This window comes from Halichoeres trimaculatus, unplaced genomic scaffold (genome assembly GCF_033239565.1).
Source record: "Halichoeres trimaculatus isolate MK-OKI-2021-1 unplaced genomic scaffold, fHalTri1.1 fHalTri1_scaffold_2, whole genome shotgun sequence".
Classification (NCBI taxonomy): Eukaryota; Metazoa; Chordata; class Actinopteri; order Labriformes; family Labridae; genus Halichoeres; species Halichoeres trimaculatus.
The window spans coordinates 1,616,496-1,642,052 of NW_027437180.1; the positions used below are offsets into that span (position 1 = coordinate 1,616,496).

General features: G+C 41.2%; 1 protein-coding gene across 9 annotated transcripts in view; it reads right to left on the reverse strand.

The window, feature by feature from the left end:
• The window catches only part of tenm3 (teneurin transmembrane protein 3), a 498,200-nt gene that overhangs the window by 199,177 nt on the left and 273,466 nt on the right, over positions 1-25,557 (reverse strand). For 6 of the 9 annotated variants that reach the window (XM_074697994.1, XM_074698004.1, XM_074697986.1 and 3 more), the window contains one exon: positions 23,604-23,792. The exons of the other annotated variants lie outside the window; for them this stretch is intronic. In XM_074697994.1, coding sequence (XP_074554095.1) covers positions 23,604-23,792 — 189 coding nt within the window. The remainder of the gene's footprint in view (positions 1-23,603; positions 23,793-25,557) is intronic. 9 annotated transcript variants of the gene reach the window in all.

A 25,557-nucleotide genomic window follows, 5' to 3' on the forward strand; every position in this document is an offset into this window, starting at 1 on the left:
GCCCCACAATAGTGTTCTCAATATCCTCATTTTAGGCCATTCTGAAGATCTCGTTGAAACGCTCCGTTTCCAGAATGACCTCCAGTAACCTCGCAATGTCACAGCCCTTTGTGCTCTGACTGGTCAGTTCTATCAGAGGGGCGGAGGGGGTAAGGCCAGGGGGCGCTTTTTGCACCATAGCAGTATTTACAAAATCGCCACATTGAATGAGGCAGACCGAGAGAGTTTGCTGTTTGCCAAAACTTCACCGTAAGGCATTGATAGCACTAATAAAATGGAAGAGTGTAGGATACGTCCTTTTGTACCGGACCCCGAGTCAGACCCGGACGGTTCTGCAGCTCAGGAGGAAGAAAATCCACCTGGACACAGATCATCTCAGGACACTTCAGTGTGGTGAGTCAAACCAGTACTGTAACATGTATAGTTTATACGTGGAAATATAGGCAGACTTCACCAATAAACTATTTCTATAACAGGGCTCCATCACTTTTCTCTGTCTGTTTTATCCATCATGCTGAAAGCGTAGTCTAAAGATCACCTCTACCTACATACTATGTTCTTACCGCAGCATTATTGTGGTCCAAGTTCACAGTGCATGTCCATGGTAAATGGACTTTAGCCTATATGCGCTTTTCTAGTCATGGTCCATTCAAAGGTGCTTTATACCACAGGTCACACTTACCCATCCACACCCATTCACTCTCTTACGTTCACTCACTGATGGATCCAATTTTTACTATGTTGGCTATCCATCAGTATGTCTAACACAGTCACGCCCTTTAATGCCTATTCACACACCACTGACGCAGCAGTGGGAGCAACTAGGGGTGAAGTGTTTTGCCCAAGGGCGCGTCACCATGTGTTGCCCAGAGCTGGGCTTGAACCTGTAACCTTCTGATCACCGACCAAGCACATTCTCCAACTGCGCCACTGACACCGATGTCAGAACAACCATGCAAATATCACAGTCTTACAAGTATTACGATGTCTGCTAAAACTACAGTGTTTTAACTGATAATTCACCATGTAAAGCCGAGCTGCTCAGCAGAGCAGAGTCCCTGCATCCAGCACTCAGTCAGTTGGCTCTTGGTGGGTGTATCCCTCGGTGGCAGTTGTGTGACTAACTGACATCACAGAGGAGGAGCTGCTTTATCAGATTACTCCAATAAAAAGAAAGGATCCTCGTGTCGTCACAAAGGTCAAAATCTTGCGGCCAAATGGCAATGACCTATTTTCAGAGGCATCAAATCTCGTTCTAGGATATCAGAAAAAATACAATATCTCATTTTTTGAAAATTCAGGGGGTGTAAGGTCTTGTTTTCAAATTTATCATATTACATGTAAGTATGAAATCAGGGATCAGCATATGTCCTCTTTAATTAACTCGTAGTTAGAGGTCAGGGAACACAGTAAAATGTGATTTTGCATGTTTGTTGCTCTAGCATATTATTTTATGTTGATATGACAAAAGATTACTGAAGTTGTTGTGACAACTCTTAATTATAATTTTGTGTCATCTCAACCACAAAATATATTTCAACTTAATCTCTGGACAAATAAATCAGTAATTCACAACAATGAAGGACTTTTGGTGGTGATTTCAACAAACCTTACATTTTTTGCTCTTGAAATGACCTGAACATCACATGGAGAATCATTTGTGTGTGTGTGTGTGTGTGTGTGTGTGTATGTGTGTGTGTGTGTGTGTGTGTGTGTGTGTGTGTGTGTGTGTGTGTGTTATGGTAGTGCTCTTTCTCCCTCAGTAACTCCTGCTCCTGAATTCCTGCTCTGTAAAATTGGAGTTTTCATGGCTGCTGCATCTGACAATGCACATCACCTTTTAAAGAGAAAGAGACGCAGGGAGAGGAGGAGGGGCGGGGGAGCAAGGACCCTGAGAAAGAAACAAAAAGTGACACATGTGAAAGTCTTAAAGCAAAGAGGAGGGAAAAGAAAGAGGAAGAGCATAAAATGAAAACACAATGGGACGACGCAGCGGAGAGTAAGAAGGAGAGAGCGTGAGAGGGAGACGTGTTTCTACAACAACAGGTCGGACTGAAGCGACAGCCAGTCCTCTGAGATCGCTTTGGCAGCAGCGTTAGCATCACGGTAATCCTCTTAGACACAGTGGCCCAGAGAAGGGATTTCACTACATGTAATTTAAGGAGTCATTAAGCTACAGGGGTCCAGCTTTTGGAATAAAAGAGGAGAAAGAGAAAACTTTCAAAATATTTAGTATAAAGTTAAATAAATAAAGAAAGTGAGCTGCCACCAAATACTCACACTTGTGAGGAGGAAAACTCAGACCTGAGCATTGTTTCATCAAACTGTGGGGTATAAGCTTTACTTGAGCCTGCGCCCACATATATGATGAGCTTTGAAACCTGAGACTGACCACCCAGCACAGTGTTCCTGACATTTAGCACTCCGTGTCCAGCGGACTGGACTCCAAGCACACCACATGACTTCATCTGTCTGCGAGCTGTTTGTAGCTGGCATAGGCTCATCACAGGCTGCAGAATAAAGCGCAGAGGTCACCTTCTGGGAGCACTGGCACTCCTGTTCTCCTCAGGAATGAGCTGTAATGGTATCTCCTGCCTCTGCTCTACAGATATGTGTGAATGAATCCCTCCACAGACAGCTGGAACAATAACAGCTGAACAACTCCTCCATGACTTCCTCACACCCATACTCACAGACCTGTTTCTTTCACACCACAGCCACCAGGATTTATGGGTAATAAAGTTCTCAACACAACCCTGAACAGCCACCTCTCTGTTATTTACTGCTCCAGCCATACTTTACTTCTTCGAGAGACTCTTCACTGCTATCTGTCTTTCCTCAGTCTCTCAGAGCCTCTGTTGGAGCGTTGTCTCAGGGTAATCTCTTTTGTTTGTTCTTCAGCAGGATAACACCCATATCTGATAAATCTCAAAGCATATATAGAAAAAAGAAAAGCAGAAAATCAGGATTATCTGTGTTTCATTTCTCATTATCTCCATCTGACTGTGACGAGCAGAGAATGTTAAATATACGCCTGTACTAACACTTGGTGCATCCCCGAGCAAACTCACATTTTACTTCACTCTACTCTTTGTAAGTGATCTACATGAACATCAAAGAAACAACTGTAATGTTATAATGTCTCTTCTGTCAAAAGCACTGATTGTCAACTGGTCTGTCTTTAAAGGTAGAGTCTGCAGGATTTTCCTAAAAACTCAAATATCAACTTTTAAAGGAATATTCTTTCTCATCGTCTCCTATGAGCCTTTATACATGTGTGTCAGTGTCTGTGTCTGCCTCAACCCCCTCCTCTGCCTGTATGGTAATGTTTTGGTTGTGTTGGGACGTTTCTGGGCGGAGAGTAAGCATGGCTACTCTCACAGCACGACCAGTGTGCAAGTGACTGAGTGTTGAAAAGAGCAGCTATGATAGTGGACGTTGCACAGAAGAAGAAAAACACAACCAAAGTAAATCAAATGCCAAACGGATAAAGCTTTTTCCTAAACGAGGGTGAGGCTTGTCTCTACTTTTACTCACTTTCATGAACTTGGAGAGCAGCATGGGATGAAGAGTGACATGAGTTAGCTTTTTGCTAACCAGGTATGTGTCAAATACCTGTGATTGGCTTGTGCTAACATGCCAAGTCAGGTGCACAGCTCTCGAGTCTCTCCCACGTAAAAAACAAAAAACACAAAAAAACGATGCTACAGGTGGTTGCTGGGCTAGTGAGTGTGTTCATGTAGTCATGGTTGGAGTAGGGCTGGGGGATATATCGAGTATACTCGATGTGTCGTGGGTTTTTGCACGTGAGATGTATAAAATGACTATACCGCAACCATCGAGTACTAACAGTAACCTAAACGTTTTCAGACGTCACAACGTGAATTTCTTCGGTGATTCACTCGTTTTACTCTCTGCTGCTCAGTCTGTGCTCCTCTCACAGCGAGCACCACGCTCCCCCGCCCACCAAGAAAAATCCTACTGCGCATGCGAGTTATGGTATTAGGAGAGGAGAGAAGAAAGTCGCTTACACGTTGTTGTCGCTGTCGTTGTGGGTTTCTGGGGCTTGTTTTCTAGAGTGTACTTGATTATTTGGGTTTGCTTTGCTGCCTGTATGATCCCTGATTGTCTTCCAGCTCCCCACAACGAGAAACAAACTCGGCATGTTTTTAACTTTCACTTTCGCTTTTCTTCGCACTCTGCCCCCCTCTCTGAGTGCCGTTCAAGACAAGACAAGACAAGACAAGACATACTTTATTAATCCCCGGAGGGAAATTCAAGAAATTCAGTCACAGCACTCAGCTGATCACCGTTCAAAACATGACGGCTGATGAGTTTGCTATTTTACAGCTGATACCAAAATACTGCAAGCTGGGATATTACCAGAAGACAAACCCAAATCCAATACAGTTCAACCAGACCCCAGGCTAACAGACAGAAGTCACAAGAGTCCTTTCAGCATGACCAACATTATCCAGGTAGCTGCTTTATGGATGTGAAGGTAATATTATATCCAACTTTAGTTCATGATATTTTCAAACTGTTAGACAATATAATATAATATAATATAATATAATATAATATAATATAATATAATATAATGTAATATAACATAATATAATATAATATAATCAGCCAGTTGAATAAATCTGAATGCATTTTTTACTGGAGCTAAAAATATGTTACTACATAAAGTTTGGTTTAAAATAAAAGATTTTCCCCTTTTTGCATTAAAATTTATAAAAATCAATCTTAAAGGTCTGCTTGAATCATTATCCTGATGTCATTTTATACATTAAAGGGTTGGATTTAACATTAATAGAGTGATTCAGAGGAGAAATCAGGATATCGAGATATATATCGTGTATCGAGATATAGCCTACAAATATCAATATATTGGATTTTGGCCATATCGTGCAGCCCTAGGTTGGAGGCTGTGGGTGTGTGCTGCTGCTGGCACTGATCCATAGAGAAGCACAGTTTGAATGTTGAATTTACTAACAGGTAACCAGAGTTCTTGCAGACCCCACCTTTAAGACCCACCAGCTACCCTAAATAACAAACTGCAACCCATACCAAGGGTTATTTCCAAACTCTCCGATTCATTAGATAAAAACAAGGTTAAGTTCAAACCTGAGTCTCGCTACGCTGCACAAAACATCAAGGTTTTTATCCTCCTTTGTCTTTAATTTAAGAAAGTCCAGACCTATGCAGTAGTCATCACACTTGTGTATCATTATGCTTATTTCACAGATGAAACAAAATTTGCGGTTCATCTTTTGTTCCATGAAATGGCTGTTATGAATTAGCATTACAGTGAATAATCGGCACCTAGTTATGTGAGGTGAATCGAAGGCACTCCACAGCCCCCCCAAAAAACATATTTCAAAATAAAAGCCTTTTTTTTTTGTTTGTTTGTTTGTTTGTTTTTTCCTTTTAACCATGGCAAAGGCCTCTGACCCACTGAAAATAGTTCCTCAGCCCACCTTTGGGTCATGACCCACCAGTTAAGAATCACTGCAGTAGAGTCAATATTTCACACGAAACAACCATAGACTTCATAAAACACAAGTGTAGTCTAGGCGACGTCACACGTCTGTTCCTGATACTGTGAAATGAAGCCAATCCACAGACATAGTTTTTAATGCTGTAGAAGTATGTTTTTTTTGGACTGGTGTGCACGTGACTTCCTGTCTTTCTGCAGCCAGCCTCAAGCAGATTCTCGATGAATGGCAACTTTAGCACTTCCACATAGGCTTCATTTTTACAAACCAGATGTTGCCCCTTTGGATTACCATGCCTGAGACCTTGACCAATCATGACAGAGCAGTTCATGTTGTCCTGAGTAGACTTTGATTTCTGTCACTGAAAAGCATGGATGGTATCAGCTAAGAGCAGTGCATATGTAAGTTCTCCTACGGCCAAGGGGCAACATCTGGTTTAAAAAATGAAACCTACATGGAAATGCTAAAAATTGATGCTCATTGAGAATCCACAGCTTTTCCCCATTGTCACAGAAGGGGTGATTTTTTTCCTTACTTAGCAGTTTAGGAGATATTAAGCTCACAAGATTGTCCAATCAGAGGCACAGCTCAGCTTACATGGCTAATGGGAGCCATATACCTGTTAAAAGTAAGCTCAAAGCCTGTGTCATATCCAGTATGGCCCCCGCCGACAATCGCTTTCATTACTCTGCATCAGGAACAGTCCGGTGACGTAGCAGGGACTACGCTCATATTTCATGCAGTCTATGTCGACAGCTCATGGTTGTTTGAGTTGATGGCAGTGACACCACTGACAAGAATTGTGATAGGAAATAGTGCAGTAAGACCCTTTTTCACTTGAGCACCATCGCCCAATGTGGGAAAGACGTGACTCTTGCCAAGGTATCATTTTGTGTTTGAGAGTTATCTTCTTTTTAAGTCTGCTCTTTCTTTGCTCAAGACATCCTCCCCCAGGATGCATCATGATACGGTCATGTTTTCCTTTGTAGAAGCTAGATCTTGCTTTACTGTGCTGAAATCTGTGGTGTCATCAAAGGGACTTGAGGTCTTTTGTTGTAAAACTAATTTGTGTTTTCACAGGAAAGACTGGCCCCACCAGAGAGACTGACATATAGAAAGTAAACTACATATACTATATAAAGTGAGACTATTTCACGCTTAGAAACGCAAAATGCAAAATATCATTTATATGATAAAATGGAAATGATCAAGTCTGGGAATCAGTCATGCACAAGGTATTAAGGCATAATGAGTAACAAGACATGATGGGCTTTCTCAATATACATAGCTGGTTTCATAGTTTTCATGATTTTCTTAGGGCGTAAGGAGTAAACTTGAGCTGGTTGTCATAAAAAACAAAAAAAACAAACTGACCCTGGTGAAAGTAACAAGCATCTCAAACGTTCAATAAAAGTTTTCATAAGTCGACATCCAACAGCCATTCTGGGCGCCAGATGGAAACCATAAAAAGTAATCAAACATTATAAAACTTCCCTGAATAAGTCCAGCAAAAGTAGCTGTGGCCAGTCCAACTTAAGTTTTGGCAAAGGCCTGGATAAAAACAGACAAAATATTTCATCTGAGTCCAACACCACTTTGGGGCACTCGACTGCTGAAAGTGATGTACCAGCTTTGAGTCAGTCAGCTCCTTCTCCAGTATTACTTGGTTTAGTACAAGGACACACTTTTGGACAGGCTGCTGGTTCCTTTTCTAACAGGAAGTTGTTCAGTAAATGGTCACAGACTCAGCTGGCCTTCAGTTTGATGGCGTGAAAAAAGAGGATGCATCATCTTGCAAAGCCAAACTATCAACATTCAGGTTTGTGTGTCTGTTGTGTGAGAAGTTGTCTGTTCAATCCTTAGTTTCTGAGACTTCTCCAGAGACAGAATGTGTGACTTGAGATGACGGCGACATTTTTTCAAATGGCCCGTAACTGCTCGACTCTCCCTCGCCAGAAGCTCCTTTTGTATCAGAGAGCTGTTCTGATGAAGCTAGTCTTGTTGAGAGAAGGAGGCAGAGAAAAGGAAGAGGCGTACAGATGCTATTGAGAGCCAGAGTAATTGTAACAAAGAGGTAAAGAATGAGACAGAAGGAGGCATCGATACCTGTTCCTGTGCTCTCCTTCGCTTGCATTGATTCAAACAACCAACAAGAGAAACTTCCTCTCTTTTTCTCCGGCACGGCTCAATTTCCATCTGTTCTCTGCCTCCCTATATGTGTCTATTTTTCCCATCACCTCCCTCCCACTCCCTCCATCCTCTGCATCTGACCTCCTCTCTTTTACGCTCCTCTCTTCCAGGCGGTTATTTAGTATCGGCAGCTGCAGCCTTTTCAGAGCCTCTCATCAGTCCTCCACCTTTCTCCTCCCTCTCTCCCTCCTTATTGTAGCACCAGAGCGCTGACCCCTCGTCCACCCTCCTCTCCCTCTCCGTCTCATTCGCCCTCATTCTCTCATTCATTTTCTCCTGCCAACTCAGCTCTCTCTGTTCAGTCTTTTCCTCTCTCGCTCTGGCCAAGTCATTAATATGGAGGACTGTGCTCCTCTCAGCCACTGAGTCTTCGTTTACTGTTTGTTTTGTTCACTCTTTTATCTGCTTTCCATCCTTACTGTCCTCTGAGCCACCAGCAGCTTTTTTTCTGCCCTTTGTCCTCCTCTGTTTTCATTCCTCCCCTTCTGTGCCCCTCAAAACTTAAAATTAAATTTGCTTCATTGGGTGGAGTATCAGATGAAACACGCTGCCAGAGTCTTGAAATACAAGAACCCCACTAACAGGTCCAGATCTTTCCAGGTCGCAGGTTTACTCCATGAAAATTGCTGGATGGAGTGCACATTGGACAATTTTTCACAGAGCGAGCGTTCACTTAGAGTTGCTGCTGCCATCGCAGAGGATGCTATATCAATTTCATTAACAGCACAAAATCATACCAGAGGTCACCCCGGGCCGCTGTTAACACACAGCAGGTGTAGACTGTACTTCTTATTGTTTACGGACCTTACAGTCCCTGCAGGAAGCCAACACATGGTGAGGGCAAGAACAAACAGAGGCGATTTATCACATGTCAAGGAAGAGATCTCTATGATGGGAACAGAGCCTGAGCTTTCTTTCAAGTGGGAGAATCCCTGTGCAGCATTTTTCTCCAGGTCTCAGTTTCACTCTTATCAAAAAAAAAAAAAAAAACAACCCCAGAGGCTGCACTCCGGCTTCCTGGCAAATGGTTGGTCATGCGCCTGGATTCAGGACCAGTCTATTTGCTAGCCCTCTGTTGTACTGTCCAAAGTTGGAAAAGCAGTCAGCTGTGAAGTGACTAGCACACATATGCACAGTTTTACTGAGTGTAGCTGACACTTTTCCTTCATAAATGAACTCTAGCCACTTAGTTTTGTCTTCTTCCGAGATGGGAAGCTTGTGCAAGGAACTGTGTGGCTGTTTAAAGCCAAAAACAGCCACGCTCCTTCCCCCGCTGCTGGAGAGATTTCTCTCCAGATGCGGGGAGAGAAGTGGGCGGGGAGGGGGTTCGGGGTATCTGCTCTGGTGGACCACTCAGGTCAAACTTGCTCCTGATTGGTCAAAAAAAAAGGACTTGCTGACATCAGCATACCCCGGACATTCCAAACATCTCGTTTTAGGTCAGGATTTTACATTCACAAGCACTACTGAGTGCAGGTTTTGTCATTAAATATCACATTTTGTGGGCTGGGAGGAAAACCAAAGACCCACAAATTTAACTAAAAGACTTAATAAAGTGATTTTTGCAGAATATGGGACCTTTAAGTCCAATGAAAAGCGCTCATGAAGTAGCTGGGCTTGCAGCCTGTCGTACTCACTCACCACATCTAAATTCAAGACAACAAATTAAGTCATGTTATTTTGACACTCATCATGATCATTATCTCAAAGCAGAAGTTTCATGGATCTAAGCAGGGTAAGGTCTATCTGAAATTCAACTTTGCAGTATTAGAGAAAAAAACAAAACAAAACTTGAAGTTGCTATGAGTTCTGCTGGTGTGCAGTTGTGACAGTCGCTGGGAGTGGGGGACATAACGCAGGAAACGCTTCTGTGGTTTGTAGAGGAGTGCAGCAACAAACAGCCTGTGCACTGATTAAAATATTTGTCCCATTTGGACTATGCCATCATATAAAAACCACAACATCTGTTCATCCTCAAAAGTTAAAAAAAACATTTGTGTACATTTACTGACCCTTCCATCATGATGCTGTAACAACTTAGGCCGGGGAACCACCCAAAAGAAAAGGAGGGCTGCGTTAGCTTCTAGCACACACTCCTTATGATAAATGAAAACATGGCCTTTGTACTTTGTACAAACAGCTGCCTCCAACTAATGAGTCAGGATTTTTTTCTTGTTGACTACATGAACCCCATCAAAGAGCTGTTTCTGCTTTGACAACAAGGCTTTCTATCATTAATCTGAGGCCTCTGGGCATGATGAATGAGACAGGGAAAGTCAGTTGTACCGGGCACACTAGATACAAACACACGTGGTGTCAGGTTTGTTTTGACCTATTTTACTCCCAGTGAGGAGTCCGTGACTTTACAGAGGAAGAATTATTCATCAATATGGGTTTACCTAGGAGAGGTGGAGCTGAAATCAGTCCCTCTGAGTAACTTTATGAACAAACTGACTTTAAGATGTGTGAAATGATTATACACAGGCTGAGGTGTGCCTTATCCTGGCTCAGGTCAGATGTTTGTAGCATGCGTGTTCAGCATCTTAAGTTAAGGGTTACAAAGCTTGTTTCAGACTCTAACGAAGACTTTCATACGTTAGCTCTCTGTTTATTCACGTGTGTGTACGTATGTGTGTGTCAGCATTCTTGGACCCAGTCTGTGGTTTTAACCTACTAATCCACACAGCAGCAGCCAAGCCAACGTCACCCTGGAGTGAGGTATTTTTAATAGGCGTCTGATGTAAATTAAACCAGTACTTTGATAAAGACACCGCATCTGGAAAACCCATCCAAAGCAGAGACGGACACAGTTCCTGTGTGATTGGTCGGCTTTGTTTTTTAATCAACATCTCCGCCTTAAACCATCGCAGAGCAACAGATGATCATATTTCAACCAAAAAGCTTTCCTTAGCAGTCATTATTGCTCAAAGACGACAAAACACTGGTTTTTAAGTGTTTGCTCTTCTACTACACTTCTACTACCACATCCAAACCTAAAGAACCAACTCAAACTCAGCAATGCTGTCTCTTCACCTCACCAGGATTTGATCATCCTGTGATTTTACTCTGACTTTTCACACTAGACCTGCTTCATAAACACCGCTGTGCTTATCATGTCGGCTAAGATTTGTGTCACAAGGAATTTAATTTAAATTATTATATTGAATAAAAAAAGTATGATCTGAAATTATATTTAATGTGTTAAAATTGCAAATTGCAAATTCTATTCTCTATGTTCCTTAAATTAAAATAAAAATATAAATCAATACCAGGTTTTTTGTTGTTGTTTTTTTTGCTTTACAATTCACTTTCAGCTCAGTGTGACATGACCACTATGTCATCTACATCTACACTTAAGCCTCATTAGAACACGCAATTAGAATATATATATATATATATATATATATATATATATATATATATATATATATATATATATATATATATATATATATATATATATATAAATGTAACAGTTGTGTAAAAGTTTTTTCATTATGGTTTCAGTATCTTGTTACTGTTCAGGTATGTGTTAGATATCTTTTAAGCTTTGTAACATGAAAACAACAGTGTCAAAAGAAAACAGACATCAACCAAAGTCAAAGTCTATGAATTTAAGTAACGTTCGTTTCATGAGTATTTCTGTGATTCTGTGCCTAATCACTCGTCTTTACAGATGTAGCCTATGTCACAATCATGTTACACTTTTTTGGATTTATTAATCTTTTTAAGGAATAAATGTAATTGATTTTCTAAGTTGGTATAATACAATTTAAAAAAACAATTCAATTTCAAAATACTGAACTTGATCTCAGATCAAGCTTTTTAAATTCAAGTTTCAAGTTTATTTAAGTTTATTCAGACAAACTCTTTAACTGAGCGAGAAATAGCAACAAAACAACATTGTAGTCTGAAAAGGAGCAGGCTGAAGCTGAAGCTTATTTTACCTGCCCCCAAAACAAGTTATACAGTTTTTAAAACATATAGATGGCTACCAGTCCATACATCACAGCTTTAACAGAAACCACCAATTGTTTTTTAAACGGATGTGCATCACAATGCTTTAATACAAGACACAAAACAAAATATACTGGATGCAAAGACTTTTCACCATTTTTTTTTTAAACAGTCATTGATCATTCTCAGTATAGGAATTTAAAATGTTTTGCTTAGTTTTCTTTTTAGATTGAAATAGTGATAAACAGTCTTTTTGCTCTGGGTCCAACTTGTTCCAAATATTAACCCCAGCAACAGAAATACAGTGCTGTTTTATGTTTGTTCTTACAATCTGTTTTTTAAATATTTCACCTCCTCGGAAATTAAAAACCATATCTCTCTTATGAAACAATCCCTGGATATGAACAAGTAACTTATTGTTCTTTATGTTATACATAAACTGGGCTGTTTTAAAGACAACCAAGTCCCTAAATTTTAAAGCTTTCAGTTTGATTAAAAAGTTTGTTTGTGTGTTCCCTGTAGGTCACTTTATTTACAATTCTAATTGCTCTTTTTTGGATCACACAAATCGTATCAAGGTTAGTTTTATACGTATTACCCCACACCTCTACGCCATAGGTCATATAAGGGAGAACTAGGGAACAATACAAAAACATATACGTTTTTTTCATTCAGGAATTCTTTGACTTATGAAATGATTCCTACTGATTTGCATAACTTTGCTTTAATGTGGTTTATGTGTGGTTTCCAACTAAGTTTATTTTGTATAATTGTTCCAAGAAATTTTATTTCTTTCACTTGTTCTATCTCAGTGTCATTTATTACTAATTTTTTGTCCACATCAGTTCAATACATTGGTCTAAATTTAGTTTCAAGTGGCACAAATATCAGCTCATACTATCAGTGTTTGTTTCTCTCAAATGAAATCAAAGGGAATGAAAAAAAGAGAGAGACAAAGAAAAGCATTTAACTAGAAAAATCCACATGATTTGTCTCTTTTTAACCCGCAAATAAGTCTTTTTAAAATTATTCAAATGAACCTGAATATGACCAGAACTGTCCTTTTTATGTGTCTGGTTTTGAAGTCAGCCATACAGAAACACACACACACACACTTTAACACACACTTTAACACACACTATCCTGTGCCTTCCTTCCTCTCCCACAGCCCGGCTGTCTGTGCGTGGAGTCTGCTACAACATTTGGATTTGCTAAATGACTCCATTCTGCAATCAGCCTGGGTCTGTGGCCTTTCTACGCTTGTGTGTACGTGTGTGTGTGTGTGTGTGTGTGTGTGTGTGTGTGTGTGTGTGTGTGTGTGTGTGTGTGTGTGTGTGTGTGTGTGTGTGTGTGTGTGTGTGTGTGCGTGCGTGTGTGTGTGAATGTCATGAGCCTGATGAATGATTGACTCTAGTTTTCTTTAAAGCCCTTCTTCCTGCTCTTGGACCCGCTCCCTTGTTATCTATACTGTATCGACTCTTCACATGTAAGGAGAAAATCTTTCTTTCTTTCTCTTCTCCTCCCATCCCTCTCTCCTGTCTCCGTCATTGATCAGGTCTGCTGTTGAGGAAAATATGTCTCTGTCTGTCTCTCCTCCTCCTCCCTCTTTCATTCAGTGCATCATTGATTGGTTCTGGTGTTGGGGAGAATTGCCTCCTTGGTCCCAAAGTAAAAAGCACTAAGTGTTATCCGTGTTCCTCCCCCCGCCTTCACTATAGACGCTGTCAATAAGCCTTGGCGTCAACCCCTGCGTTTACAATGAAACTTGTCTTTTTCTTTTTTTCTAGTGCTGCTTTTTCCGCTTGGCGCTGATAGCCCTGGCGTCTCAGAGGCATGTGGAGGCTGGGTGGGCAGTGGAGGGGTTTTGGCGTCTTGTCACTCTCAGGAAGAAAAGAGAAACTGTTTGTGATAAGGAGTGAGACGTCTTTACGTCTCTGTTCACCAGCTGCACAGGTTTAAACGGTCAACAGAGCCAGACTGGAGTTTTATTCAGAGACACCGGCTGAAGCTTGTTTTGAAATAACTTCTTTTGTTTAAGAGTCAATGCTGCTCTGTTCTATTAAAAGGTGTGCACAGATACTGTCTGAAAAGGTATTCCACACTGAGATAACTTTTTTGAAAGGGATTTTTTAAAATTTTATAACATGTTTGAAAAGTTCAGTGCTGTAAGATATTAAGACCATTATTCATCCTAAAAGGCTGAGCTGGTTTGTCTAAAGCAGTGTAGAGATTATTCAGCACCACTCTGCAAATGAAAAATTGTTGTTACTAGTGAAATTTAGTGGCACAAAATTTGGCGAAATAAAACTAAACGATGCAGGAAATAAAATCAACCTGTGCTTTCATGTTAGAGTCTCCTAAAGTCACCAATGACAGGGTTCCTACAGCTAAAGGCAGGTTAAATTCATAGCTTTTAAGAATTTTTAATGCAATTTGAAATTAAATTTAAGACTAATTTCACAATAAACACAAATGGAAAAACAGCACATCACTTACTTCATATTATAAGGGACAATTAATAGAGTCCCAGGTGCCACCATATCAGTGTTTGTTGGTTCCACTATCGTGATTGCGTGATGTTACCATGAGAGTCACTCAGTAACTTACTAGAAAAATTATAATAATGAAAAATGTTGTCATTCATTTTGAGATTTGGGACTTATTATAATTATTAGTGCTGTCAGGTGATTAAAAATTAAATCTAATTAATTACAGGATTTGTAATTAATTAATCTAATTAATCGCATTGTAATCTCATATCTGCTTAAGGTCCCAAAATAAAGAATTTGAATTCCAGGACATTAAAATTAAATTAAAAGACATTAAAAAAAAAAAATCATTTAAAAATAAGGTGGGAATATATACAACACATTTTTAGGTACCTTGAGGCATAAGAAACACATGAAAAAAAGTTTTATGGTTCTATCTTTACAAAATCTACACAGTCCTGCACCTAAGATAAGCTGATTTGATTTTTAGGACGGTTTTTGCTTCTGTCACATTTTTACTTGATGTGGATTCAATTTTCACTGCAATGTGAACTTCTATACTTCTGAGGTCAGGAGAACCAGGGCTAAAGGCTAAAAACTGTGAGGAACTATGTGCAAAACACTTTTTTCAAGTCTTGGATCAAAGAGGAGTACATGCTCTGAACACACAAACTGTTGCTCATTGGCGCAGAGCAGCCCCAAGCTGAAACATGACACCAGGAAGATGGAAGGAAATTTTCAAAGGATTCTTTAGTTTTAAATACTGGACAAATATCGATCATTCAGGGCTTGTTTAATGCAGCAAAGACTGTAGAATTATCTTTTTTTACAGAATTAAGCTGAACGGTTGATTTTCTGCAGAATTTCAAAAAGGACGTGTAAATAAACAAGATGTGGTTTGGTCAGGCTGGGACACCCCACCCCCCACCCCCCTGTTTAAAGCATGTTGCTGACGTCCTGTGTGATACATTCAGGGGCCGTTGGAAATTTGAGAATCTGACCCCCCCCCCAATTATATTGTATCTCTAAGTCAGCTGCTCTTTCAGTTTGCACTGCACAGACTCTGACTCTGGCATATTTTTCTGCTGCAGAGTAAGGGCCAAGACGACTATAATATTTCACGTGCAGAGATTTTAACTGAATTAAGCGAGGAAAAGCACAACTGTTTTCTTTGGCATAACCCAAAGTTATTTTTTTAAAGCATCTCACTGTAAACCATCAGAAAGTACGCTGAGTGAATTAGGAATAGGGGAAGTGCTGCTGTGACAAGAAATCTTGACTTCATGTTTGTTTGAGGATCAAGAAAGATTATCCTGCATTAGTTTTGATTAACTGTCCATCTTATGGTAAATCAATGCTCACACAGTGTGGGCTTAAGTTTCAAAGACATGCTGCAAAAAGCCAGCAGTGTAGACTGCTCCTTGGGTGTTTTTTGGACTTCTGCATGATTTATTTAAAATGCACCATTTCTGCATCTGCAGCATGCTGCTCAAATGAAGACAGTTTGGGCTCTTGTAGTCCAGACACTTTAGTGGTCATCTACATTTTTTAAAGAGAGCAGAGTAGAAAATAAAAATGTCCGCTGAACTGAATCCAGAATGAAAACTGCTCCTCTGTTGTACCTGAGGGAAGAACTGCAGCTCTCAACAATAATTCATCAGGTTTGTTTGGGATGCATCTCACAGATCCTCTGTCAGAGGGAATCCATACTTTGTCCCCCACATCAACACATATTAATACACACACTCACACACAAACTTAGCACACACTAACAGAGGGAAAGAGAGAGCAGAGCTGCTGACTACCAGGAGAATGAGAGGAGAGGAGTTAGCCCGGGGCAGCAGTGTGAATAAAATAATACAGCATGTGCCCCACTCACTGCGCAGCCCACAGTAAACAAAGAGAAAGTTGCAGAAGTGTGTGAGCATGTGTGAGTGTGTGTGAGCATGTGTGTGTGTGTGTGTGAGCGTGTGTGTGTGTGTGTGTGTGTGTGTGTGTGTGTGTGTGTGTGTGTGTGTGTGTGTGTGTGTGTGTGTGTGTGTGTGTGTGAGATAAGGAGAGGTAGACATCTCCTCTCATAGCCGTCTGTTTTCTGGCACCATGAACTCTGAGGTATTGGACTCTTTTAAACAGCCCCCCTCTTTCTCTCTCTGCCGTTAAAGGTGAATCCTGACAGGCCAACATCATCACCCGGGGGGCCTCTCAGGTGAAATACCTGCCGTCAGTTTTCTGCCTCTTCAGAGGTAAATAAAGGCGGTGATTTGAGAATTTGTGCAGCCTCCAAATTCATCACCAGCAGCTGGAGTCAGCAGTTCAGTGTTCAAAGATGATGGTGATAAAGTGCACACTTAAGAGCTGAGGTGTCTGTAAACGCTGCAACTTTGAGACAACACCATCAGGTGACTGGGCAGGTACAGAAATATCCAACAGATGTTCAGGATGGACTTTTTTTTTCCCTGCAATGAGTTGTGCACATCATCAAAATCATTAAATCCCAATTAAGTTCCAAATAAGTCCCCTCTCATAGAACAGAACTCCTGCAGAGCTTTGTCACATTTGTGGTTTACATACAAATCTGAATTCTGCTATTATTCTGTTAAAACATCTTAAAGGCTTCATTCTCCTTTTCACTATGCCAGACTAGGATGCCTGTAAAGCATTTCTGCCCTCAGTACAAGTCATTTAGTTCCTTCATTGCCCCACAATGGAGTTCTCAATATCCTCATTTTAGGCCATTCTGAAGATCTCGTTGAAACACTCCGTTTCCAGAATGACATCCAGTAACCTCGCAACATCACAGCCCTTTGTGCTCAGATTGGTCAGTTCTATCAGAGGGGTGGAGGGGGTAAGGCCAGGGGGCGCTTTTTGCACCATAGCAGTATTTACAAAATCGGCATATTGAATGGGGCAGACTGAGCGAGTTTGCTGTTTGCCAAAACTTCACCGTAAGGCATTGATAGCAGTAATAAAATGGCAGAGTGTAAGATACGTCCTTTTGTATAGGACCCCGAGTCAGACCCGGACGGTTCTGCAGCTCAGGAGGAAGAAAATCCACCTGGACACAGATCATCTCAGGACGCTTCAGTGTGGTGAGTCAAAGCGGTACTGTAACATGTATAGTTTATACGTGGAAATATAGGCAGACTTCACCAATAAACTATTTCTATAACAGGGCTCCATCCTGCTCCTTCACTTTTCTCTGTCTGTTTTATCCATCATGCTGAAAGTGTAGTCTAAAGATCGCCTTTACCGTCAGTTCCTCACTATGTTATTACCGCAACATTATTGTGGTCCAAGTTCACAGTGCCTGTCAGAACAAGCATGCAAATATCACAGTCTCTGGTGGGTGTATCCCTCGGTGGCGGTTGTGTGACTAACTGACATCACAGAGGAGGAGCTGCTTTATCAGATTACTCCAATAAAAAGAAAGGATCCTCGTGTCACGAAGGTCAAAATCTCGCAGCCAAATGGAAATGACCTATTTTCAGAGGCATCAAATCTCGTTCTAGGATATCAGAAAAAAATACAATATCTAATTTTTTGAAAATTCAGGGGGTGAAAGGTCTTGTTTTCAACTTTATTATATTATATGTAAGTATTAAATCAGGCATCATTATGATATGTCCCCTTTAACAGGAACCAGTTCTCAATACCCATCCCTACTTCAAACCCAGGCTCTTTGTGTTACAATGTTTGCATCCAACCAAATCTATCACTAACAGTCAACAAGAGCAACAACAACAGGTCATCCAAATAAATGTATGGCTGTAATTTAATCCTTCAGATCTAAGTGAAGCAATAGCAGCAGTTAGAAAGAGTCTTTAAATGTGAATCTGAAGCTTTCTGTAACCTGGCTGTCAGTTGGAGCTGGGCTAAGGGTTAAAATCCTCCTTTTCTGGATGGTTTGTGCATCCAGGCCTAAAGAAACCTCACCATGATCCCTGAGGGCTGAAAAAAGCAACAATCCTCTCCCCTGGATGCATAAACACAAGACTCAATTCTCACAGAGAGCAAGAGCCCAGATCTGGAGCTGAAAAGTGTTTTGTTGTTGCAGCACAATAAAAACTGTCTTCTTTCAGCCAGACCTGTTTCCTGTTTCTCTCTGTCACATCAGTGTTTACTACGCTTTCTCTGAGCTTTTATCTTCTGCCCTGAAACACATTTTCCATGTAGGGCAGTGAGGCAGATTTTACAAAACACCTCTTTGGACTGAACAAGATTTTTTTTTTTTTTATCACGCCGGCTCTGATGCTTGGTACAGTCAGTAAAAGCAGGAGAAAGAAAAACCTGGACTGGATCCCCGTTCTCTTTTTCTCCTCCCCACTGAGCTCTTTCCTCCTGTAAACACACACTTTTCTGTGCACGACACGCTAAGCTAAAGATCTGACTTACTGTGCAAAAGGAGCGAGCGGAGGAAAGAAGTGCAGGAAGTGGTGAGAGTGATATTTTAGATGTTTGGCTGAACATTGGTGGGTTCGGTCAGGCTGGGACTACTTTAGGGGAGGAGGACCACACACATGTGCTTATACACACGCACGCACGCACGCACGCACACACACACACACACACACACACACACACACACACTTTGAGTCACTCTAGAGCTGCTTCTGATTACATTTAGAAAGCAATGTATAAACGAGGAGACGTCTGTCTGTCTCCTGATTCCCATCACTCCATGCAGCTGTCTCTCTTCTTCTCACCCTGCTCTGGTCCAGATCTCCTCCCTCCACTCGTCTCCCTTTCATGCCCCTCTCCTCCCCTCCTCTCCCCTCCTGATGTACTCTTGACTCTAATTGTGGTTGTCTCAGTTCCTTTCTTCACATCATCCGAGTCTGTTTCCTATCATCCTCCTCTCTATAAGAAGACTAACCCTGGGTCATCAGCCAGCAAATGCAGCTCTACATCTGGTGTGAGTGAACCTCTGCAGGCGAGCAGGTCTCAGATCAGATTTGAGCCGGACCCAGTGTGTGAAACAGCCAGACAGACTTTGGTTTCATCCTCCACTTGCACCACTAACGTTTGCCATGTGGAGAGACGTATAGGAGCAGGGATGATGGAAGGCAAAGCGGATGCTGAACAGGTTGCTTAAATAAGCTTTTAAAGGTTGGAGTGGGATCAAATATGGCTGCCGTCCAACTCTGGTGTGTGTACCGTGGAACTGAGACAGAAATTTATCTTAATATTCAGAATGATGACATGAAAGGTTGGGACTCAAATAACTGATGTCATTGTTATAAATCATATGCTCAGAGTCTGAGAGGTTTTAACCAATCAGGTGCCAGCAGGGTAAAAAGTGTGCATGGAGAGCAAAAGCAGGAGGAACAGAATGCAGCGTAATGACACCCCGTCTTCTCATTTTACCACACTACAAGGTTCAAACTGTTTGAGGTTTATTCCATAAATGAAAACCAAGTCTGGGATTTACCGAGGCCCTCCTTTCTGCTGTATTTCTTCTGTCTGGCTTCTTGATCTTAAAAAGTTGAACACATGCCTCGAAACGGAGCGGTATTTTTTTGCTCTGAAATGTCAAGAGACTAAAGCGCAGCAGCCCAACTGAGACATTTAACCAAGAACTGATCGTTTCTCTCTGCTGCAGATTTAGAAAAGGTCGTTTATGCTTTTATGTCCTACAGACTTGACTTTCTGAAACACATTTACTGCTGCCAGGCTTTAACAAGGAATAAGAGGGGTCAGCACACCACACCGATCCATCTGCCCTTCGCTGGATGTGGGATTTAGGGTCCTGACAGACCTGGACCACAGTCAGGCCAGGAGTGAGCATTCCTGGCCCTATCGCTGTCTGATGTCACCTGCACCCTTGGCCCTCGTCAGCCTTTGTCTGCAAATGTTTGAGACAGCCAGGCATGTTGAGTGTTTGACATGGAAACAAACACACTTGCTTTAGGGCTAGAAAGCAAACACAAGCAAACATACAGCATGAGGCCTGGACTTTCTTCTCTTTGTTTCAAACAGGCTCAATACACATCAGAGACATGTGAACCCAAACAAATTGAGTCTAACAAGGAGCAAAGCTGGTTCCTGTGTGTCTCCATTAGTGCATGGCAGATGTAACATGAAGAAAACAACATAAGGATTGACTTATAGCGGGCTAGCTTACTAAATTTTAAAAGAGGGAAAAGGTGCTGCAGATTTAGAAAGTATGCACGTAAATAAAATACAGTTTTTCAATACAAAAAAAAATCAATACAAAACACACCGAGCAGTTCAGGGTGTTTTGAAGCCCCGTTTCCAATAAGCAGTTCCGTTTAGTTCGTGTCTTAGTACAGCACGCATTTTGTGGCATTTCCTGTGACTAAAACCAGGACAACTATTATAATGTGGTCTTTGGTTTGTCTTGATAGGAATAGGATTTGGGCCACTGGAAAAAAAAAAAAAATCATTACTAATTTTTTTTTTTTGAGAAACAAGTCTAAATTCTGACTTTAATCTCAGAATTCTGAGAACAAGTCAAAATTATGAGATTTAAGTCAGAATTCTAATGCAATCTCAGAATTCTGACATTTTTTCCTAGAAAGTTAATATTAAAAAACATTTTTTGACCTTTTTTTCAGTGGCCCTTATTCACCTTTGTCGTCTTCTGAGCCCCGAATTTTGTTTTTTTCATGTGTATTTTGAGTGTCTTTGTGTTTTTTTCTTCATGATCCTTGTCTTGTATTTCATCGTGTTCCTTTTTCAATCTTTAGTTCTTTTTTCCCTGTGGTTCTGGTTTGGTTCTTGTCATGTGTAGGTTTTTGTTATGTCTATTCTTGGTGTTTCAGTGTTTTGAATTTACCTTGTCTCTGTTTGTAGTTTCCCTGTGTTTGGTTCAGTTCTCCTTGTGTTTATCTCCTGTTTGGTTGCTCCTTATGTGTTTCACCTGTGCCTTGTTTCTCACCTCTGTTTGATCACTCCCCTTTCTATATGCTCTCTGGTTGTGTGTGAAATCACTCACTCATTCCCTCCTCCACTCTCACTTTTTAGTGAATTAGATGTTGTGGGTGGAGGATTTACATGTATAATTTTTCTCGAGTGCTGTAACGAACGCTGATTTTAGAACCCACAAATATTTTACTTAGAGTATTTTTCACAATAGCAAATACAATAAAACATTTATTACACTTTTTAAAAAAATAGATAAGCCATACATTTGCGCAGCAACTTGTGCTGTGTTTCAGAATAACAAGGTCCAGTCAATGCATCAGCTGTGATTGATGGTTCAGCGGCTAACGTAGTTAAGGTTGTGAGACGCGCTCATGCCAGAGTTGAACAGAGAGCTAAGTGTTTTTCTCCAACAGTATTTAATGTTGTTTCATGTTATCAGTAATCAGTCATTTCTTATTTTTGAACTGCAATGCATGATGGTATATATTGCTCACATAGTGAGCATCACTGACACACTACTTTTTAAGATGCATTATGGGATACATTGAGTGGACTAAACAGTGTATGACCATGCACACTCAGATTTTGGACAGCACTACAAAACGGTGTACTCACTATATAGAGCACAGGGAGTGATCTCAGACACAGCCACTGTGTTTCGTGAGTTCCTTTGTCAAGTTATTGGATCCTGTCTGCTGTCACATGTCTCCTCATCTCCCAGTGTCTCCTCGTGTATCTTAGTCTGCTGTGAGTTTTCACGTTTTTTGGGCTTTTGAAAGAGATTTGAGTTTTGGGATTTTCTGGATTTCTTTGTAGTTTGGGATTTTGAGTTTAGTTAAAAATATACCTTTCATTTTAATCTGCAACTGGGTCCAGCTCCTTGTTTTTTTGTTTTTTTGTTTTCCTGTGGATTATGATGACAACAGGTCTCTAAATACGGTTTTGACCCCAGAAGGTGGAGCTAGAAACACTGCAGTCCTGTGCAACAGCCCTAATTAAGAACAACCTTCTCTGACACAAAGCTTGATTATGCTTTGTGTCAAAGAGCCACATGCCAATCACAAAGAAGACGCACGGTTGGCTGTGGAAGTGGATCCCGACTTGGTGGAAACAGGACTTTAGTCTCTAAATCTCCCAGGTCCCAATCCAGCCACACATCTAACTGATCAAGTCTGATCTCCACTCCACAACTTCTAGGACTTAGAAAATCTGCTGCTGACGTCTGACTGCCAGACAACACAGCACAGCCTCAGAGGTAGAGCGGAGTCCAAGGATGCACTACCCTATTGGATGCACTGAAATGATGACGATTCAGACCCCTGGAGCTTTGCTGTGCAGTGGATCAGGTTTCAGTTTGATACAACCTCATGTGCTTTAACTTTTCCAGGCACTAATAAATGAATATCACACCGACAGGTAGATTTCAAAGAACAAAGGCAGCTTTAAAGTACAAGAGATACTGTATCATTCCCCCCATGGCCACTGCAGCCAAAAATATCAATTTCTAACAGATGTTTTCAGTTTCTCACTCCTCTGATATTCTGCTTTCAAAAAGCCTTGTGGAACTTTTTCCACGACCGCATTCTGCACAAACTGTGTGTGAGAACGCAGTCACAGCAACATCCACTTCTTTAAATTCTCACACCCCTGACCTCCCGTTGGACTCCCAAACCCTAATTGGTCTCTTTGTGTTGATATGTGTCAGACGTTCTCCCAGAGCAGATAAAGTTAAAGTGTTTGTGTGATAAGAGCAAAATGCAGACATGAAAGGGAGGGAGGATTGAAAAGCAAACAGGAGATTAAGAAAGGCTGAGAGGGAGGGAGGGAGTGTGACAGAGATGGAGAAGGTTGGTCTGACTCCCACAGAGGAGGGCTGATCTATTGAGGACAACCGCTGGAAGTCATCGCAAGTTCAAGTCTCCAGACTGCAGAGCTCGCCAAGTGTTAAAGGCAATTTCAACATGACAAATAACCCCAGTCTGCCACATACAACGCCAGGAGGATGAATTAGTGCAGAGGAAGTTTGGAGGAATTCACTTGACCTGCGTGATTACGCCTGTCATAGCACACAGCGTTACTAAAGACCACCTGTCTGCTAGGCCGACGAGAAATATGACAAAACATGAAATCTGAATTTTCAGAGCACGGAAACACACATGATCCTGTAGCAGCTGGATGCTCAGATTGAGACATAAAAATAGTCCCCAAGAGGAGGAGGGAGGAGCGGGAGAAATGAGATTTTCAGACAAAATCCCCAATCACTCTCATCTCCTACACATGACAGGGAAATTCAAACACAGGAGGACAAAAATACCCAGCAGATACACACAGCGTTTTACAAATGACCAGCATTTGACTGATGGGATGATCAAATCCTTTTGTTCTGTTTGGGGCAAAGCTCTGAGGATCAGACTTTCTGCACATTTTCATTCATTACTTAAATTTGAAAGCAGAAATGGGAAATATTAGCATCGACAGCTGGTTTCTTAGAGAAAGGGTAAGGTCATCCCAAAACAAGCAGTCAGGCACCAGCTCAGATCAGATATCTAGCTGAAGAATGAAGTTGAAGTCCTTTTACCATGAGTTACAGGTAAGTACAACCGGGCTGCATACTCCTCTTGATCTTCTTCCTCCTCCTCCTCCTCCTCTTCCTCTGAGTCTGGCTCAGCCACTTCGCCTAACAACGGGTTGTCATGAGGACTTGCTGATTGTGGATGTGATTGGTCAATGACAGATGACGGACAAGAAGGGGAGGGCATTGGAGAACCTACAAAAGAACAGAATTAAAAGAAAACAAATGAATGATGAATGGAATGGATAAAAAAATTATCATCACAGAAAACAAAAGTTTAAACGAGTGACAGAGCGATGAGGTGTGATGTCTGCTGATGGAGAGATGTGGCATGAGACTGGCAGAGGGACAAAAACCGAGGCTTTAGTGAGTCGTAATGAGGCCTGATAATAGTTCAAAGCCAGAGTCCCAACATCTGCAGTGCCTAGTGTGTCCACTAGAGCATCCCCCAAAACTGAGTCAATCACAAGGGAACTGTGTGTCAATATGTCTGAGTTTACAGCAGAAATTAACACTTTCACAGCTGGAAAGTAAATCAGATTTAGTCTCTTCACCTGAAGTGAGCCTGTGGGCTGTGTTTGTGCAGCTTCTTGGAAAAGTTTTCATGTAAAACTCAGAAAAATATGTATTGTCAAAGATGCTGTGAGGAGGATCAGTTTGATGTGACTGCTTCGCCACCTTCTGGCCCGGAGTCTCACACACACTGCCGTAAAGACGTGACTTTTAACCAGTCGTGTGTTTGTTTTAGAACAAATTTTCTTTGCTCAAATCAACTTTTTACTAGATACATCGTGACGAGGTAAGGTGTTTATTTGTACAGGTTACTTAGCGCTGTTGTTTGAAACGTGACATCAAACAGACATTGTAAGTTTGTACCATATGTCAGTAACCAGCTATATGTAGTGCTACCAGTAGCCTGGTGCTACGACGTATCTGTAGGCTAACATAACAACAAACAAACTTTATTTGTACTTTAGTAGCAGTGCATACGTAGTGCTGACAGCCCGGTGCTCTGAGACATGTCTGTAATGTGTGACATCAGTGAATCCAATTCCATGTGCTGCCAGTCATCTATCAATCAGAGCTAACGTAACCTCACTCTTCATTTTATTGATAGACTCTCAAGTTTGAACAGACCACTGCAGAATAACTGCTGACTGTGGGTTGGAATCAACATTAGCACTAACAGATTAGCCCTTTAAACCTTTCGCTTGTCTTTTAGCCCTTAGCCCATGCACTATCTCTCCTGTTTATCTTTCTTCTGCTCTTCTGTCTTTTTTCTGTCTGACAGTTAGGCTCCAGTGTCCACCATCACTACAAAATTAATCACAGAAATCGTTTCCAGCAGAGAAAAACACAGATCTCTCTTCTCTCTACAAAACACCGTCAGCCAATGTGGTGTTGTCATAGAGACTTAGACATGCTGAAATCAATTTGGTCCTGCTTGACTTGATGGGGAAGCTAAGAAGTAGCATTAAGGAATAACCTGTATTGGTGCTGATAATCTCATTTTAAAGTGTGGATTACGGTCAGGCATATATCTAGATCAGGATCAAGATCATTTTCTAACTCCTCGAGCTCTACCGGACTAACACACAGTTAGTCCATGCAGTTCTAATTTTGATCATATTCTCTCATATTAGCAGATGTTTGTGTCGTTGCTCATGAAACCTAGCTTGTGAGCGTATTATATATTTGTTATACGTTCATTCTGGTTCCTGTTAGTCTGTGCTCGCTCTCCCGATGCCTGCAAACCAGTAAAGAGACCACAGATAAACAACTCCAGTTTCATACCACGATGACAGTAAATCAAGTTGGACATAAAACACTGTGGTTAACAAACTCATAAGCCAGCTAAAGCATTAGCTTGAGTTCAGAGTTTGTAACTATGAGAACTGGCATCAGCTAACCAATCAGTTTTCTCCATCTCCACAGTCTCTTCTCATTACGCTCACCACTG